Genomic DNA, 21077 nt, shown 5'->3' with positions numbered 1-21077 from the left:
TCCGTTGTTGTTTACATGGGTCACTTTGTGGTCACTGGTGGTTTTGTTAACTGGGTTTATTGAAATGTCGACGCGACACAACATCACGGTCTTTTCACGAGGTGTACCGCGGTGTTGTGTCGCTCCTCTCAGGAACAGCAGGAGGAGCTTCAGCAGGAGCTGGACGCTGCTGTTCACAATGACAAAGTTCAACCTGAGTCACAAGACGGCCGCTTCAGTGTTCTTCGCTGGACGTCTGCAAGTCGTCCACAACCCCGCCTACATTTTTACCGTACTACCTGTTGTGGGACCAGAGACAAAGTTGGTCCTGAGTGTGCTTTGCCATAACATAACCTCCCGCTCTGCCCCGCTCTGCCACGTACTGTGTGGTGGACCAGTGGTGTAAGTGGCCTTGTCGGAGGTCAGAAAACCCCAAATCTCCTTTGACCAATAGTAAAATCAGGAACAGACTTTTCCTCAGTTACCTTGCCCTGTGGAAACAGTCTGCTCTGTAAAGGACATGGATGTGCTCAGTAAATTTCAGCGCGAGGTCGCCATTCATTTTGGTGGTTCTTGTGTAAAGATGCGGGTTTTTATTTTGTAGAAGCATCCAGGAGAAGTGTGGTGTGCTGAGGTCATTTACAATGAAGACTGTATTGTATTCAAAGTTTATTGCCCCAAATCCAGCTTTTCCTTGATTTTCCTCCATTGGAATATTGGATCCTAGGAGCTGCATTCAGAATCTGCTGTGTCTGTGTGAGCTGGACTGGCTCCGCCCACACATGCCCATCTTGGGAAGAGAGAGGAAGTACTTCCTCTCGTGGTGCCATGTGCCAGAGCAGAGCGACCTAATTGTGGAAGGAGTCAAAGGGGAGGAGCCTACCTTGATTGTGATTGGCTAAACCCCCGATGACACTATATTGTGTTTGATTTCTGATTGGCTGCTTGGAGCAACACACTTTTTAAAACCTGGAACCAAGCCAGGGAGAGAGAGGACACACTTTCTTTACTTCTCGGGCGTCGTTCCACGTATGTGACGATTATTACTGCGGGAAAACCTTTAGAAAGTGAATTTGACATAATATGACACTGATACACATCTTGAGAAAGTCTGAAGTTGTGCAGAAACTACAAACACTTCTGAGTCTGGTTCTGCAGGTTTGTTCTTGTCAAAAGGGAGATTTTCCCTTTAAACAGTCTCCTCTGCTTGCTCATGTGAAACCTACACACTATTGATTCATTCTATTTATACGATATCATCTGTCGACATTGCAACGTGACTCAGCGGTTTGATGGTCTGTAATTAGGAGATCTGCTCGTCTTTGTTTCCCACCCTCACGCTGCGGATGCGAGACACTGATGTACATTAAGTGGGACGTAACGGTTATAAGATATGAACAGACAGATGCCACGGAAACATGGCGGGCCATATGGGGCTGTGGTAGCGACGCAGACGGCTGGACTCCCTCCAGCTCTCCTCTGACTCGCCACAGAAGAAAGCCACTGAAAATAAACACACCAGCACCGCTATAAATATCGTCCGCTAAACTGCAACCCGGGACCTGCTGACCCGATTCGTCACAGATCAGCCTTCAGCGCTTTCTCTCCACCTGACAAGAGGCTGTTTTTTTTTTTTTTTTTCCTCCGGCCCTGCTGTCACTTTCATGTGGAAAGCAGTTCTCCGCGGAGGGTCTCCTCAGGACGGTGCTTCACGTCGTCTCTCATGTTCCCCTTCAGATTTTCTGAGTCTCCTTCCATCCCGTGACCCGGCGAAGCGGCTGCCATCACACATGTTTTTCACCTCACATCAGCCCGTCTTCACCGGTCGGACTCCCCCCGCTGACACGCGACATCAGATTACCGCTTCATGGCAGAGTATCCGTTGCGTGTTCTCGTGTCGGTACAGGACAGGTCGTAAAGCCACAGGCGACTCAGCTGGTGCAGATGGGTGAGCGAGGCTACGACGCCATTCCCCAGAAATCTTAAGTTCCCGCTGCGGGAGTGTGGATGTGACGACGAGCTTCACTTCTCTGGAGCTGCTCCCTGCTTTTCTGCTCCTGCACCAAAGTCTTCAGGTCTGCTCCGATTGGTTTAGAAGCCTCAATCAACAACCTTACAAGCCCACGATGCATCTAAACCAGGGGTGTCAAACTCATTTGAGCTCAGGGGCCACATGGAGGAAAATCTATTCCCAAGCGGGCCGCACCAGTAAAATCATGGTATATAACTTAAAAACATGTTCACATGGCTTTCTTTGTTTTAATACTGTCCAAAATAGTGCAAACACATCATCACTATAAATCATAAAACACTGTTCGCAAATTTCTGAGGACAAAGATCACACAATGCCTCAGTGGTTCACAGAACCAGAACAGGATCACAGACCACAGAACTACATCAGGGGGTCATTTCTCAGGCAGCAATATAGATAAAAATAATAAAATCCTGTTGCATCCAACAAGTGCAAGAACCAGGCACAAATCAAGAATAGGTTAAATATACAAATAAAATAAAATAAATTAAATTAAAAACAATAGCACATCAACAGAAATACATATAAACACAAAGCTGGAGCCTGAGGACAGTGTGTCCAAAATAGTGCAAACAACAATACTATTGATCATAAATCCCTTCAAGTTTTTTGAAAATTCTGACGACAAAGAACACAAACACAGTGATTCACAGAACTGTTTCATAGATCACAGAACTATATGAAGGTGTCTCATGCAGCACTTTGAGTGGGGTTGCATTGATTATTTGACTCCCGATACCTGCATCTTTTAGCTTTTAGCAACGCATCAATATCAGGCGTCACATTCTGAGTGACAGCCAACGTCAGGATGTGATTCAAGTGTCTGTGCGTGAGCCTGGAGCGCAGCTTTGTTTTATTAATGCTCATGACAGAGAGAACTTGCTCACAAAGATACGTGGTTCCAAACATGGACAACAGCTTTGCAGCGAGGGTGGTCAAGTTGGGTAACCTGGCCAGAGTCCACTCCGACCCGGTCCAGGGCGCCGACAAGTGAACATGTCAGTGGCTGTCATTGTGTCTGACATTGGCACCGTCTCCACAGACTCTTCGGTGACGATCAATGTATCGTCTACTCCGCGGATGAAAATGGCCAGTTGCACAACATCTGTAATGTTCGTGCTTTCATCGATTGCAACTGAAAATGCAATAAAGGCGTTTACTTTGTTCTTTAACTGGCTGTCCAAATCCACGGAAAGATCGGGAATCCTGTCTGCAATGGTGTTTCTTGTCAGGCTGATATTTGCAAAAGTCTGTGGCTTTTCAGGGCTCAAGACCTCCGCTGCCTTCACCATGCACGTTTTAATGAATAAACCTCACTAAATGGTTTTAAAGCAACTGCGATTTCGTTAGCAATGATGTAGCTAGCTTCCACCGCAGCGTCACTGACGTCTCGGCTGTGAGTAAAAACACACTGCTGTTTCTTCAGACCTGACAACAATTGGTGGATACCTTCTCTTTTCTCCGCTGTCCTTGAAAGTTGTCATATTTGTCGGCATGAAGACTCACGTAGTGGAGACGAAGGTTCTATTCTTTCAGCACTGCAACATGTGAACACACCAAACATACTGCTTTCCCTTCACTTCTGTGAAAAAATAGGAGGATGACCATTTTTCATGGAACTCTGCACTCTGCGTCCACTTTTCTCTTTTTTGACGGTGACATATTGGGACAAGGAGGGTGATGAAGCATAAAATGCTAAAAGAAGAAGCCGTAATAATTAGGGCGGGCAAAACACAACGTAGCTCATCCTGATTGGCTGTGCTAGCTTGACCTTGCTTGCTTTACCTTTCTTGCTCTGCCCCGGAATAAACCAGGGGTGTTTCCTTAATACAATTGCTAGTGCGCCACCCAGTGGACGCAATTAGAACAGCAGTTTATTGAAAAATTGCTGCTCATTTTTATGCTTCACATAAACATCTCGCGGGCCGGATCAAACCTGCTTGCGGGCCGGATCTGGCCCGCGGGCCGTACGTTTGACACCCCTGGTCTAGACAATTATCTGGAGGTCTTCATGAAATGTTTTTTTATTGATTGTAATATGTTCACACAATGTTGCAGTCTTTACATTACAATGGTGTCTCTGAGAATGTTAAAACAACAAAGAATAACAATTTAATCCATCGCCAATGGGAGGCTGTCAATCACACAGTGTTGTTTGCTCAAGCTGTAAAACAGGTCAAGGCAAAAATATAGATGAATAAAAATAAAAGAGCTCTAATATCTAAATTGTACTGTTCTCTGTGTGCATACATAGGTGGTTTTATTACCAAAAAAACAAAACCGCACCCACTTGTGGTGGCTTCAGTGTTTTCACCGTTTCTGAAAAAAACTCAGCATTTTCACTGTAAACGGACCTCAAAATGCACGGAACACTTTACGTTTTCAAGCATTTTGTGAACGATGAGTTAGCATGTTGGGCCACCAGTTGGTGCTGTTGGTTGGTTTTCTAATGAAACCACACACACATGAGCAGAGAACAATGAGCTCCAAACAATAAGAATGGCAGTACACAGACATTCTAGTGGACAGACCACCAAGTTGGATTATTTATTACGACGACTGCCAAAATAAAAGTACCAAGTCCAGGAGAATATGGATTGGGAGTCATGACACCACGGATGAAACGTTATTATTGTGCAAAAGAACTGTTAACTACGGTTGTGATGCCCATGCACCGTAGCAGCATTTCAGAAAAGTTTTGTTTTCCGCCTTTTCCACGAAGTCAGATCGTTGCCAAACCAGCTACATTCTCAGATTGTTTTCAAAAAGTTGCATTTTCAATGGCCCTCAAGCAGTGTTGTCAACGGACACAATGAACGTTTTGTGTTTTCATTCAAACAGGCATTGTTGTTAATGTTCATCCACTCCGGCATGTGCAGAAGAACGAATTATACGTAGTTGCATAGTATGCATGTCTCATAGTACTGTTTTCAGTCACCAAGTTCAGTTTTCAGTGGCTCCCGAGCAGCGTTGTCATGCAAACCAATTGTTATTCATTATCACTGGAAGCAAAGTTAAAACAGTGTTTTCAGCAGTGAAATATAGTCTTCAGCATCCTCTCGGGCAGCAATACACAAGAATTAAAAATAGCTTGTAAGGAAATATCAAATATTAAAACCAAGATGAGGAAGAAGAGAGGAGGAGGGCAGACTGACAGCAGACTGACGGCTGCCTGACAATAGTGAGCCCAGACCTCCCGACAGCATCCGTCCATTCATCCATTCACTCCACTCACTCTCAGGAGCTGATTGACACGATGGAGACCGAGCGAGACGGACCTGAGAGGCTCCCAGATAATTACTGTCTCTACAGATTCTCCTCCTGATCTCGCAGAGGGCGAGCGGGGGAGGGGTGGGAGTGGGGGGGGGGCGAGGAAGGGCAAGCCAGCAGGTGGTATGCTTCATTAGATCTTATTAAAGAAGCAACACATTGTTCAGGTTGGGCTGGTGCAGAGCACAGCGGTGCGACCAGGTAAAGGGCATCGTCACGGGGTTCAGGCGATTTCACTCCCCCGCTGTCAATTAGCATTTAAAGTCGTTTAAATAATGAGTTCAACAGTGAATAATGATGTACGGAAATGTTACAGCCAGCATTTCCGAGAAATGTTTTGTCTCTGCTGCGACGCTGCACAAGCAGAATCTAAAGTTGGACTGATGAAGAACCTTCAAATCCACGGTTTAGACCCCGTTTATACCAAGTTTCAAGTGAAAACGCATCGTTTTTGTGTTTTTGTTTCTCAAGAGATTCATGTTTGTGTGCCAATGTTTTGAATACAGTGTCTGTTTTCATCAAATCTGCAGAAAGATTGTATCATGTTGGGTCACTCGTGGGAGCCGTTTTGTTTTATAATGAAAACACACACACACATACCTGCATGCAGAGAAATATCTGCTCACGCTGCCAACCTGAATTGAATGAAATCTTCAGGGATGGTTTAGCATCATCCAAGAACCAATCCCATTTGATTTTTGGACGTTAACGGCTAACTGTTTCCAAATAAATCCCAAAACACTGTGACAAAATGTCCCATACAAAGCATCATGGAGAATATCAAAGGAGATGAGCCTCTGTTGCCATGGAGACGCTCCCTGCTCAGTGTTTCACACGGTAATGTAGCTACCTGAACTACCCAGTTAGCGTTGATATTAGCTAACGGCTATCATGCTAGCAATGCTAACTCTGTTCCACAAACAAATGTGGTGTTGGTGAAAGTCTGCGCTCTAGCGAGTGTAGCTCTCGTTTATCGTGTATTAAGGCCACTTTATGGTAAGCTGTCACGACGCAATGTTTTTTCGGTTTCTTCAGTATAAACCAAAAAATAAGAGTCATTTTGTTTTTGAAGTTGGATCTTTCTTTGTCACCTATCAATTTCAAATCGAATCACAATCCGAGGACAATTCATTTCGTATCAGAAAGTAAATAAAACCAGCGAGTTTCATGAAAGCTGACGTCATCTATTGTTGTTAAGGCGGTGAATTACTTTGCGTAACATACAAGCTTAACACAGAACTTTAAGCTCAGGAGCTTTCATAGTCGCAGTAATTCAGGGTTAACACTCTAAAGATAGAGATGCTGAACAAGCGTCGCCTGATTCATCCACTCTGGGCATTGTGTGGATGGAGTTTTAAGGTGGTGTCCCTGTTTTGTGTGTGTGTGTGTGTTTGTGTGCAGCTGTAAAAAGAAGCTGTACGCGGAGAAGCTTCCCAACACCAGCGTCATCATCCCGTTCCACAACGAGGGCTGGTCGTCTCTGCTGAGGACCGTGCACAGCGTGCTCAACCGGTCTCCTCCACAGCTCATCGCCGAGATCATCCTGGTGGATGACTTCAGCGACAAAGGTACAGAGCACACACACACACACACACACACACACACACACACACACACACACACACACACACACACACACACACACACACACACACACACACAAACTGTGTAGGAGCATACACATTCACATCTCTGTGCACTGTGGGACTTGCTGCTACTTGCTGAAGATTCAGCAGATCCATGTTTCTCTGCTTCTTTAACACCTGTGTCTGACTCATACAAACACACACACAGACAGACACACACACGCATATGCACACGCACGCACAGAACAGCTGCTCTTCTGCACACAGACACACACACACACACACACACACACACACAAAACACTGAGTCATTTGTTTGCCAGTGTTGTTGACTGTTGCGAAACGTTAAAAGCCTTTCCCAGCTCCTGCTCTCCAGACCTACAGTTCGTTTATCACCAACAGGCTGAAACGCACAAAACCGGCGAGTCAGAATTTTCAGAAATGTTTCTCGCCAGTCATTTATCATCAAGACAAGAAAGCGACTGGCAGCAGTGAACTTCCTGCTAACGTGTGTGATGGTTTCATTGTTTCAGGTCACGCTTTCCTATTTTTAATTACTGGATATTGGCGACACGTCGCCGCGACTATCTGATGCAACGGAAGTTCATTTCAGGCGGTGACAGTTTACTGTGAAAATTCCCGCCAGATGCAGTGGAAATTGTGCGAAAATGTGAAGGAAGAAAGATCAAGCAAGTGTCCTTTCGATCACTTTCATTCAATCAGATCACCAGTAGTATCGAGACAATTTCAGAGAAAATCGACCATAATGAAATTTGTTCTCGCGTTGTTGAGTTTCTGTAGCAGTCTGGGCCTGGACCAGTTAAAATCTGCAAATGTGTGGCAAGTGTCAGGAATACAGCACACTGCATACTGAGTTTGCCAACAATGCAACAAAGTCAGAAGATGATGGTGGGCGACTCTGAATGGGAGTTTCTTAAAAAAACATCAATATTGATTCCACTTATCTGTACGACTGAATGAACTGTGAGAAGATCCATGAATGTCGTGATTATGATTCATATGTTCTCAATTCCCACCTTGGTGAAGTTTTCATATGTTTGGGAATATGTTTCATAATGGATTTTGTTTGATATTTAAAGATTAAGGTGACGTTTACACATTATTTTAATTGAAAACGCTCCAATTGAAAAAGGTTTTGTGTTGGTTGAAAATGTTGTTTCGTGTTTGGCCACTAGTTGGCGCTGTTGGTTGTCTTTGTAATGAAACCACACACTCGCAGCGGACAACAACAGGCTCTAAATGGTAACAATGGGCGAACACTCACATTCTAGTGGACAGACGATAAAGTTCAATTATTTTTATGGTGGCTGTCAAAATAAAAGTACCGCGTCCAGGAAACATTGTTGTGATTGGTGATTGACTGGCCATGTGCACAACTAGTATTCACTACGGCCATCGTGCACATCTTCGCTAGCAGCTTTTCAGAAAGTTGACTTTCCCCTGTTTCCACGGAGACGGAGTCGGGAGTGCTTTCAAAAAGTTGTTTTCAGCGGCTCCAGGCATCGTTGTCGCATCGACGACATGTTCATGTTGACGACCTCTGATCAGGCGATGCAAAGCTTCCAGCCGCCTCAGTGGCAGTGTGGAGCTGCAGACTCCCAGCAACCAATGAACAGATGGTGATGAAGATGATGATGATGAGGGCATTCTGGTCCCCCACCAGCGTTTGAGAGGTTAATGGCAGAACAGTCCAGTTTCTCATGTTGCCAGTTGTTCTCAGCTTATTCAGTGTGAACTCTAGAGTTGATGTACAGCTTTGAACCTTTGCATAATAAATTGAGGGGAGGATCGGGGGGTCGACAATGGTCAGCAATGCACGACCAATATATTCTGGCCAGGTGGAGGTGGGAACAAGATATTCATCACAGGACCTGATCCACCGCCTCGGTGTGCTGCAGAATTTCCTGTTGGCACTCCCCCTTTTCTTCCACATTAAATGATGCACAATAATTGGTGGCGGGAAGAAGGAGGGACGTCTTTACTGGAGATGCGGGGGTGAACTTACTGCTGTTGGCGGAGCTACATGATGGTAAAGACAATCGTTGGGACGAGTGTGGGGGTGTCAAACATGTGGCCCGTGGCCCAGAACCTGAACACAACACGGTCAGATAGAAGCTTCTGAATAATGACCCTCTCTCACCTGCATCTGTAGCATCCTCAAGCTCGGTGGCTGCTCTTGTGATGGCAACAGAAAGAACACTGTTAGTAATAAAATTGTCTATATTTTTGCAGAGGTCAAACAGTTGGTACTGAAAATGATTACAATCTCAACATAAAGTCAATTTTAATGAAACGTTTTTGTGTAAAATACAATGAAATGTCAAAAATAAAACTAGTATAAATCCTCTATTACCAGATTGGAGACTCTTGGTGGCTTTATGTTCTCTGCTGTTGAGGGAAAGTCAAACTTCCACCATCCAGTGCGCTCCGCCCCTCTGCGGTGGAACGCGCAATCACATATAGGCAAACAACCACATACACTCTTATTCACACCTCGGGGCAATTTAGCGTCACTATTTGACCTCATATGCATGTTTTTGGACTGTGGGAGGAAGCCAGTGTACCCGGAGGAAACACATACACATACCCGAGAGAACATGCAAACTCCACACAGAAAGGCCCTGGATCGCTTCAAAGTCCCATAGTATGCAAAATTCCCTTTCTAATGGTTTTCTGACAGTGGCATGTGTCCCCACAGCCTGTGTACGAGGCCCCAGAAGTGAAGAAAGACTCTCATCTCCCTCACCTGCTCCACTTTGCAGCAAATGTGTGCTCATACTGGCCAATCAGAGCTTTTCCCTTCACGGCGTCATGCAGGGAAATAACCACTCCCTCTTGTAGGGAGCTCCGCCCTCTCAACTTACAAGTGGGTGTAATTTTTTTCCTCCTTGCTACAGGAGAACAGACATGGATGAGGCGTGGACAGACACAGCTCCTTAGCATGTAAAAGTACAGACACACAAACAGCCTGTTCTCAGTAGAGCTCACCAGAGGGACTTTTAGACTGAAATTCAGGACCGAGGCTGGATTTGGGAAATAAACTTTCAGTGCAATGTTGTTGGTCCTCTGACACTGAAGTGAAATTGTTAAAAAACTGTATAATACGGGACTTTTAAGGAGAGAATAGCCCACACAGTGCTGCTCACAGCTCATCTCATGTGATTATGACTGATAAAAGTCATGCAACAGTGCAGGAAATCCACTACTTTTTGAAAAACTAATTAGTAACTTCCATGAGGCTCTAACCTTTTTGACGCTGCTAAAGAGTGCACTTCATGCTAACTTGCTGATTAAACCGTCGGCGGTGTCATCCGCGGCCAGCGTAACACCGACGCCGGGTTCCTTTAATTGACTCTGTTTTGTTTTGGTTCTCTCACCGCTGACATGAGGAAGATTAACAATTGATGAGATGTTGGTTTTTTTTCCCCCTCTCTTGGTGCAGTTAGATTTTCAGAGGTGCTAATTAGCACCCGGCTTCTTGGTGGTGTAATTATAGAGCGGCGTCTCAGGAACAGCCTCCACTTCCCCATTTTAATCTCATAATTAATGCATCTACACCTGATGATTTATATTTATCTTTGAGCCTGTGGTTCAGAAAACTTTCCAGGTTGACTGGTGCACCTTCACGTGATGTGTTGACCTCGTGGTTGGGATGTACTCTGCTTTTTGGCGAACGTTCTGAGTGGAGGATTATGAGATACAATCCCAGGGTCAGAAGGCTTTCATTGGGAGTCCATTCATCTATTCCCCACTGTGCTATGCCTCTCTCTTTCTTTTTTACTCTGCAGCTTATTGTTGCCATTTGTTCCTGCTACAGAGGGATTTTCTCAGTAAACAAATCCATATTCGATCTCTTTTGAGATGTTAGAAGCTCCACAGAACTGATTTGGATGTTAAATTGGAGCGAAGGAATCACTTTGTGAGTGTGGAGAATATCTGTACTGTAGCAGTCTAATGCTAATCGTATATTGACGAAATGTTTCAGTGATGTTTGACTGTTTGTTTACGTGAGTCAAGCTCTCCGTCTTTGCATAAGCAGGGAAAACACAACTTTTCTGGAGCACACTGCACAGTGATGGTTTTCAAAATGTTACTGTCTGGACGTGAGACTTTTCTGAAACAAAGACAGACAATGACATATCCAGTCGATGGTCGTCATGTAAATACAGTCGATCTGTGACGGGAACAGTTAAAGGACTCATAATATCCAGTCTTACATTTTCACGTTGGTCCAAAAACATTATTTTCAAATTTGATTACCCCAAATCCAGCTTTTCCTGGATTTTCCTCCATTACAATATCAGATCCTAGGAGCTGCATTCAGAATCTGCTGTGTCTGTGTGAGCTGGACTGGCTCCGCCCACACATGCCCATCTTGGGAAGAGGAGGAAGTACTTCCTCTCGTGGTGCCGTGTGCCAGAGCAGAGCTGCCTAATTGTGGGAGGAGTCAAAGGGAAGAGCCTACCTTGATTGTGATTGGCTAAACCCCCGATGACACTATATAGGGTTTGATTTCTGATTGGCTGGTTGGAGCAACACACTTTTTAAAACCTGAAACAAGCCAGGGAGAGAGAGGACACACGTTCTTCACTTCTGGGGCGTCGTTCCGGGTGTGGGGACGATTATTACTGTTGGAAAACCTTTAGAAAGTGAATTTTGCACAATATGACACTAATGGTGAAGAAGCACAGTTAATATAACTCCTACATTTCAAATAACCACAATCTTACATGGATTTGATCCAAAATAATTGTGCAATTTTCTGTATTTTTAAAATTTTCTGTATACAGGAAGTAAGCAAAGTACAACTGTAGCTTCTAGAAGTGTCACAAAGACAATATTTGAAAGATTCACACAATTTGTAGGAATCTTGTACGACCAACACTCCTCCCGCTGTTTAAACTATTGAAGCTTGTATTCTGTCACCAGTTACTGTCATTGTTGGGTAGAAAGAAACATGAAGGAATCTGTAAATTACCAAACACGTTAGTGCCTCGTAAAATAAGCAAAACTTCACCAAAATGAGCAAAGACTGGAAACCCAACATTGTTCAAACTGGTACCAAAGCATGATGTTAGGTAGTTGGTAAATGGAGAGACCGAACAATAACAGACAGGGTGTGATTACTGTTGTGTTTCTCTGCAATGCCAATGTAAGATATACCGTATTTTCCGCACTATAAGGCACCTAAATACCTCAAATTTTCTCAAAAGCTGCCAGTGCGCCTTATAACCCAGTGCACCTTACATATGGAAGAATTGCTCTACTTGAGACTGCTACTTGACAGCTGAACAACCAGAAGCTTTTATTTTGACAACTCTAACTTCACAACTGGATCTTCAGAGCGGACGACACTCCACACAACACCTTCATCACTCATGGTTGCACACCAACATTCTAACAAACCAAAATAAACTAGATGAAATAATGACTCCCTAAACTGGGGAACAAAAACACAACATAAACACAATCAACACAACAACGACCCACAATAACCTCCAACAACACAAAACATGAATTCCCATCATGCCTTGCATCCTGAGCTCCTCAGTGCAGCCGATAATCGAGCTGCAATGAATTATGGGAGTTTCTGTTTGTGGTGTTTTAAATGCAATTATTGGGGGTTCTATTTGGTTTGTGGTGTCGGTAATAATTGTGTTGTGTTGTGTTTTTGTTGCTTAGTTCATGTAGTTTAGTTTATTACCGGTAGTTGTAAGTTGTCAACCAGCAGTGAAGAAGGTTTTGTGTGTAGTGTCCTCCTGGCATAGGCTGCAGGTAGGACTATCAAAATAAAGTGTGTGCACCTCTCTGGGTGTTAGAATCAATGGAAAATATAACCTAATGGCTTTGAGCTATAAAGGTTGTTGACCACTGGTCTATTCCGTGTGCCTTGTAATGTGGTGTGCCTTATAGTGTGGAACATACGGTAGTCATGTTCTGTACCCATGAAAGAATAGACACTGATCAAAGAACTGCAATCTGTAGATAAGATGAATAGAAAAGTGATGAAGGTTTACATTTGACTGAGATGATTTGGGGGGGAACAGAAGACAGATGAGAAAAATGTGACGAACTGCTGGAGATGTACAATCAAATACTTCATCCTTCAGTTAACAAAGTGTTCAAGGTTGTTGTTTCTTCTTATATTTTATAAATAATACAAGTGTGCATTCCTGGTGTCAATTTAAAAGTTCAGTTTAAACATGAAATTTCATCTTCTGCACTTTATTTCACTCAGGGTCACGGTTGAATATTAGAGATTAAAGAAGTGGAAAATTGCAGTATTTCTGACATCAAAAGCTGGAATCCAATAAGAGGAACTTAATGAAGTACACAGAACCACCAGCAGAACTTCTCCCTTCCCAGCTGCTGGTTCCATGCTCGGAATGTCATTCTGGTGTCGGTGGCTTCGACAGGTTCAGGGACTTTGACGATGGCGTCTGATTGAATAACTCCTCTGCTCGCCGTGTGTTGACATATTGTCTTTGTACTTTAATAAAGTGGATTCCATCTTTTCTGGAGTTTTGGATCTGCTACTGCACAGTATCAGGTGTTCATTCATCCAAACAACAGTGTGTTTTTTCTTGCTCCTAATTTACTACTTACCATTTGATTCAAGATGCCCTTCTGGTGGTAACCTTCTGCTGTGGCAACTTCCTTGATCAAGGACAGTATGGTTCCATCTCACTGGCCAAATGTGTTGAAACAGAATAGATTTTTTAATTGTTTTTTTGGTGATTATAGATTTCATTGAACGTCGGTACTGTGGTGAAGATGTATTTGCGAGATGTTCCACTCTTTGCTTTCCAACAATGTCAGGAACCTGCAGACACCCTGGACTTCAGTTCCTTGAATACAGACATGAGTCGCTTCTTCTAGTCCAAATGTTACCGTCTGGAGCAGAGTGACTAAACGTTGAACTCAAATACGCCACTAAATCGTGCAACCTGTTTGAAGGAAGGATCTTCATATTCTTCCCTGCTCCAGCTGTCGCCGTGTGTCGAGGTTCGGATTGAACCTCACCTGCGGGTTCACAGAGATCGGAATAATTTTCAGTTCCGCCCGCGAGCGAGCGAGAAAATAGAGAGGGCGAGATCCCTTCCGACAATATTTACATCCACATTCATTCGATCTGTTCGCGCGTGTGTGTGTGTGTGTGTGTGTGCGTGTGTGTGTGTGTGTGTGTGTCAGTGTACTGAAGCAGGACACTGAGTCACAGACAACACAGGCACACACAGAAACCTGCTGTCTTCTTTCTCTTGCTTTACCATCATCCGATCTCATTTTTCACTGTTTCTGTTATTTCCACTTTCATGTTTATCACATTTGACTGCATCCTGACATCAGACCTCTTTCCATTTTGTGTGTGTGTGTGCGCGTGTGTGTGCGTGTGTGCGTGCGTGCGTGCGTGACATCTGTCAGCCTTCAGTCGTTCTTGATGTCTCTGAAGGAAGTTTTCCTTTGACGTATTTCTATTCCTCTTGAAGTTGATGTGGTGACACTAATACAGACCTTCTTGCAGGTCATTATTACATTTTTTGTGTCTCACAGTGACTTGATATTTTGAGTCTGACTAGCTTGTAAAGGATGTTGTTATCATTGAGTTCTGTTCATGGCATTACATTAGATTGAATCCAAAGAGTCAATTTGACTCGGCTAATCCCTGCCGCCACCGACTGGGACGAGTCCACTCAGAGGGAGACGGCTCATCTGTGAAGAGTTCATGCAATTCAGCTTAATAGGTAATAGTACATACAAACCAATAAATACACGCAAATGAAAACCTAACCGTCTCGGCCAACCTTCGTTAGCAAAGGTAACAACAGCACCAACTAGAGGCCCAACATGCTAACTACATCATTTTCAGAACTTTGCTGTGTAAACACAAAACCTTTCTGAAACGAAAAGGCCAAAATAACGTGTTTTCACTTGAAACATTTTCGTGTAAACAAGGATTCGATCAGCTTCCTCGTTTTTTAACAATCCCACTGACATTCAACAATCATGAAGAAAGAGATCCATCATAAAAAAAAAGGTTTTCATCCTCCGACTGTAGCATCAATAGAGGATAATACGACGGCACTGCTGCAGCTACTTGCTGGGTTTTGATTAAAGGCTACGACTGAAGGAAACACCTCCTTCTTTAGCTGGGATTTCTGTTGCTCAAATATGTTGCTTCTAGCCCCCAAAATGAAAGCTTTCTTCTGTGGATGAAAGGGAAGCATCAAATGAGCTGTCATTTCCTGCCTCGGGTTGATTACTCAGCACAGGGCTGCTCACACTTTGTTGGTAACCTGGTAAAATAACAACTGAGATTTTTTTTTTTCTGTTTGGTATTTACATAAATCAAAAGCATGCAACGAAATGGATTAATAGAGCTTGAGTTGAACCGATTAGAGCAGCGATGAAGATGTCTGAATTATTGTACTGCTGCTGGGACACTTTGTCTGAGCTGTTGATGCTCTATAATCTGGATGTTCAGAGGGAGAAGCTCTATAATCTGGGTGTTAGAGGGGGAGATGCTCTATAATCTGAAGTTAGTGGGGGAAGATGCTCTATGATCTGGATGTTGGAGAAGGAAGATGCTCTATGATCTGGATATTGGAGGAGGAAGATGCTCTATAATCTGATGTTAGAGGAGGAAGATGCTCTATGATCTGGATGTTAGAGGAGGAAGATGCTCTATAATCTGGGTGTTAGAGGGGGAGATGCTCTATTATCTGGATGTTCGAGGAAGAAGATGCTCTATAATCTGAAGTTAGTGGAGGAAGATGCTCTATGATCTGGATGTTGGAGGAGGAAGATGCTCTATAATCTGGATGTTAGAGGAGGAAGATGCTCTATAATATGGATGTTCAGAGGGAGAAGCTCTATAATCTGGGTGTTAGAGGGGGAGATGCTCTATAATCTGAAGTTAGTGGGGGAAGATGCTCTATGATCTGGATGTTGGAGAAGGAAGATGCTCTATGATCTGGATATTGGAGGAGGAAGATGCTCTATAATCTGATGTTAGAGGAGGAAGATGCTCTATGATCTGGATGTTAGAGGAGGAAGATGCTCTATAATCTGGGTGTTAGAGGGGGAGATGCTCTATTATCTGGATGTTCGAGGAAGAAGATGCTCTATAATCTGAAGTTAGTGGAGGAAGATGCTCTATGATCTGGATGTTGGAGGAGGAAGATGCTCTATAATCTGGATGTTAGAGGAGGAAGATGCTCTATAATATGGATGTTGGAGGAGGAAGACGCTCTATAATCTGGATGTTAGAGGAGGACGATGCTCTATAATCTGGATGTTAGAGGAGGAAGATGCTCTATAATCTGGATGTTAGAGGAGGAAGATGCTCTATGATCTGGATGTTAGAGGAGGAAGAAGCTCTATAATCTGGATGTTAGAGGAGGGAGATGCTCTATAATCTGATGTTAGAGGAGGAAAATGCATTATAATCTGGATGTTGGAGGAGGAAGATGCTCTATAATCTGGATGTTAGAGGAGGAAGGTGCTCTATAATCTGATGTTAGAGGAGGAAGATGCTCTATAATCTGGATGTTGGAGGAGGAAGATGCTCTATAATCTGGATGTTAGAGGAGGAAGATGCTCTATAATCTGATGTTGGAGGAGGAAGATGCTCTATAATCTGGATGCTGGAGGAGGAAGATGCTCTATAATCTGATGTTGGAGGAGGAAGATGCTCTATAATCTGATGTTGGAGGAGGAAGATGCTCTATAATCTGGATGTTGGAGGAAGAAGATGCTCTATAATCTGGATGTTGGAGGAGGAAGATGCACTATAATCTGGATGTTGGAGGAGGAAGATGCTCTATAATCTGGATGTTAGAGGAGGAAGATGCTCTATAATCTGATGTTAGAGGAGGAAGATGCTCTATAATCTGGATGTTGGAGGAGGAAGATGCTCTATAATCTGGATGTTCATGGAAGAATCTCTATTTACTAATGTTGCATACAGAGACAGTGGCTCAACAACTGTCACTGTTTCCATGATTTTTATGAAATAGCATCTCAAATTTGTTGACTTTTGGAAGGTGTTTCATAATTCTACATGATTCCACCAAAATGTTCAGTTTTATCTTTAAGTTCCGCCTTCCTCCCATGAATGCGTTTCACCGGTGGAGGATGTTTCCATAGCAACAGGTTGCGTATTTATCTAAACATGTGATTCACAGCTTTTTTTTTTTAAATGCTCCAAACTTGAACCTTCGTTTTCTTTTTTTTCCCCTGGGTAAAGTCGTTTCCTTTCATTTTTCATCTCTGGCATATTGTTGCACTCAGACGTCTTCGCGGCAGAGTGTGATTAAAGTGGGGACAGTGCGAGTCCAGAAGCATCCATCATGGTTAACTGTGCTCAGGGACAGAGACAGCCCCTCTCAGCAGGACCACCGCACCGGGCCGCGGCACGCCTCCGTACCCCGTCACCCACTCCGTGATGGATGGGCTGATTATTCCCTCCGCCGCCTGCTGGGATCAATTAGACAACTGTCTGACAGGGGAAAAATAGAAATAGATTTAATTTATGTTTTAAGAAAAAAAAAGGAGAAAAAGAAAACAAGATGGTGACTGTAGACTCTGTTAAATTATTTTTGAATTATTATTTTTAGCAGAGAAAGCTACTAACAGGCGAAAAGACTCTTGTAATCCCACTTTGTACCACAAGGTGGTGCTACTCACTCCGGCTGCGTTCAGTCAGAGAATTAGAAGAAGCAACAGTTGATTCTGAAACCAGTGTGTACAGATTATTTTATGCTGACCAAGAACTAACATCTGATGTGTACTAGTGCGTGGACTGTACCGCGGAGTTGTTCACTACCATAACACTAGGGGGCGTAGATGGATGAATGACATCACGGCTCCCCAGGTGAAAGGACTGTGTAGACCAGGGGTGGGGAACCCTGGTCCTGGAGAGCTGCAGTCCTGCATGTTTTAGATGTTTCCCTGCTCAAACACCTGAGTTCTCATGATGAGGCTCTGCAGAAGCTTGATAACGAGCCACTCATTGCTGTCAGCTGTGTGGGTGTGAGGACACACAGAAAGCGTGCAGGGCTGCGGCTCTCCGGGACCAGGGTTCCCCACCCCTGGTCTAGACCGAGCGTCGAGCAGCCACACTGGCTGTAAATACATTACAACAACAAGCAAAAATAAGTTGGAAAAGCTAAAACAGTTTAAAATGAATTGTGGAAATACATGCTAAAATGCCTCAAATCAGTTTAAAAAAGGGGAAAAAGAACATTTAATTAAATTTTTTATTTGTTTAAAAAAATGGCTAAAACAACTAAAAATAAAAAATACTAAAACTAAAAAGTAAAAGTGATTTTTTTTTTGAAGTAGCCCAAATGAAAGAAAAAAAAAAACAAGCAAAACGACGAGTCAAAACAGCTGAAGCTTAAACAACTCAAATGGTTTAAAAACCGTTAATTGTCTGATGTCTGATATTGCCGTCATGAAACATCAGACATGTAAAGTGTGTGTTTCGGTCATGTATACAGTGTGTATCAGCCTTTAAGGCAGGGGTAGGGAGCCCTGGTCCTGGAGAGCCAGAGTCCTGCAGGTTTTCCACGTCTCCCTCCCCTGAACGTCCTGATGCTTCATCACCACATTCAGCACAAAGCCAGATAACCAGCTGCTCATTGCAATCAGCTGTGTGGAAGCAGGGAGACGTGCAAACTGTGCAGGGCTGCGGCCCTCGAGGACCGGAGTTCCACACGTGAGCTTTAAGGTAATGAAGCCCTGAAGGGGGCAGTACTGAGCAAACAGGACATAATGTTTATATTTCATGATAAACATTAAGAAACCAGTTTTTGTGGGTTGTATTACATGTTTTCTTTCTCTAGATATATAGATACTTATAATTTGCCAAAGAATAAATGAAGATGAGACATTACACGGACATTGTTTGGTCTGTAAATGATTTGACTCAAGAAAGTGTAATGTAACTTTAATGGATCTACTCTGTTTTAAAAACCATCTGCAGTAAAAACCCAACACATGCTAGCTTTTTATCCAGCTCAGCATCCTCCCCTGTCTGAAGATTTTTTTTTTCTCCAGTTAATGCAAGAGGGATTTTCAATTCAATTAACCTCAAATTACAGTGGATCCAATATGGCATCCAAATCGTGTCTTTCCAAGGTGCTGGATTACTTCCCAGACGTCTTGGCACGGCACCAAAGCACCAAGCTGCTAATTTCTTCCTCCAAAATATTCGGCTGCTCCTGTGAACTCCATCACACGTCTCCTCCCTTTTTCAGCCCGGTGCCAGCCTGGGAACATCTGAAGCTGCGTTTCTTGTTTTTTTTTTGCAGCCGTCATTAAAAAAGGAAGGATGCTGAGGGAGATTCTGTGACGATAGAAGCAGTTTGTTTGTTTTTTAACTCGCCTAAAGCACACTGTTTTCCCCTCATCGCACAAAATGTACACAGCTTAAGTAGCTCCTGTGTCACTGATAAGAGATGGATTTCAGATGTGTACTTTGCTGTCGCGTCATGAAATGATAAAAGCAAGAAAAGAGAGACGGGACGAACAATTTCATGCTTCTGCCTGCGAGCTCAGACACACAAGCTCCAGAACATTCACATCTCCATCAGGCCTGCAGGAGCCACGTCTACGCCTCCTTTTGGGTTATTTTCTCCTCCGTTTCCCTCGATTTGGCTTCTGTTCCTCTATCTCTGGACGTGGAACGTTAGGACAACCAGAGAATGCTTTGTTGTGTTTTTGTTTCTGAAAAATGTCTCGTTTTCACTGCAGCATTTTGAAAACGATGCCTGTTTTTGCTAAGGCAGCAGAAATGCTGGAAACAAGGTAGTTAGTGTTTTGGGCCATCGGTTGGTTGTTTTGGTGAAACTTAACAGAGCGGTGATCGAGTGACATAAATGTTCACATGACATTTCAGGTAAAAACGCATTGTTTTTGTATTTCTGTTCTTGCAGTTTTGCGATTTTACGTCAACATTGTGGAGCTGCCGTTAGCTGACTGCTAGCACACTGCTAACGCCGCAACCCCTCCTCCACTCTCGGCCAATCACAGGCCAACTCTCTCTTAACGGTCCGTTCAAGTGACAAAAAAGAACGAGAACCAGCAGAACATGATCATTTAACCTTAACATTGCAAGATGGTGTAAGATGGTGTAAGATGGTGTAAGATGGTGAAAGATGGCAACACTCTACCGAGGGCCCTTTCTAGGTTTTGTAATGAAACCACACACACGCAGCAGAGAACAACTCTCGAAACATCAACAATAGGAGAACGCTGACATTGAACTAAATAGTAAAATGGTCCAGTCGTCTCATTGGTGAGTCTCAGTGTTTTCCAGCCTCCCTGTTCACTAAACAGGTTCAGAGGCGCTTCATCAATCATTAATTGTGACTCTCATCCTTTACGAAGTGAATTCCAGCTCCTCCCCTCTGGACGGAGGTTCCTGGTCCCACGGTTCTTCAAATGCATTGTGCGTTTTAAGAACAGCTTTATTCCTGTTGCCATCACTGAGCTGAATAAGACCCAGTGACATTACACTTTATCATATTTATCCATTTTTAGCTCTATTTATTGTCATGACTCTTCATTGAATGTTCTTAGGTTTATGTTTGTGACTGCTTTTAATCTCTGTAAGGTTTTATTGTGGTTTGTCCTCATCTATATTTGATCTTATCTGAGTTATTTATTGGTGAATAGCTGAACATTGAGCACTTGTCTTGTCTGTCTTGTTTCACTGGACCAATTATCTGCTTGTCTGATTGATTGTGTGTCGTTATTTGTTATGACGCGCCAAATGATCACAAAAGCTGTAAAACAAGTGTACCTACGGGTACCGATGGAGTCACCTTGTCCTTGATTCTCATGGACAGACGACCAAGTTAGATTGTTATCATGGTGACTGTCAAAGTAAAAGTACCAAGTCCAGGAGAATATGGACTGGGAGTCATGACATCACAGAGGAAACATTGTTCTGATTGGCTCTACTGAGCATGTGCACAGCTGCTCGTTACCACAGCCGTGGTAGGCGTGCCTAAAATCCCCTGAAAAGATGTAAACCCTCCTGCACATTTGCTCTGGATGAAACATGTACAAAAGTTGAATGGATGTCAGTAAATCAGACTCCATAAAAACATATTATCTCATGATATTAAAGTCCCTTCTTTACCATTTACTAAAGTCATGGTGCGAATACACCATAGCGGCGT

General features: G+C 43.5%; 1 protein-coding gene across 2 annotated transcripts in view; it reads left to right on the top strand.

Annotated features, from left to right (window-relative positions):
* Positions 1-21077, top strand: part of LOC308139387 (polypeptide N-acetylgalactosaminyltransferase 10-like) — a 116994-nt gene that overhangs the window by 49349 nt on the left and 46568 nt on the right. For both annotated transcript variants that reach the window (XM_080508817.1, XM_080508816.1), the window contains exon 4: positions 6683-6849. In XM_080508817.1, the coding sequence (XP_080364943.1) occupies positions 6683-6849 (167 nt within the window). The remainder of the gene's footprint in view (positions 1-6682; positions 6850-21077) is intronic.

The sequence above is a fragment of the Blennius ocellaris genome (genome assembly GCF_963422515.1).
Source record: "Blennius ocellaris genome assembly, chromosome: 14".
Lineage (NCBI taxonomy): Eukaryota > Metazoa > Chordata > Actinopteri > Blenniiformes > Blenniidae > Blennius > Blennius ocellaris.
Note: the sequence above shows the minus strand (reverse complement) of the source record. Positions and strands in the feature narration are given on the sequence as shown.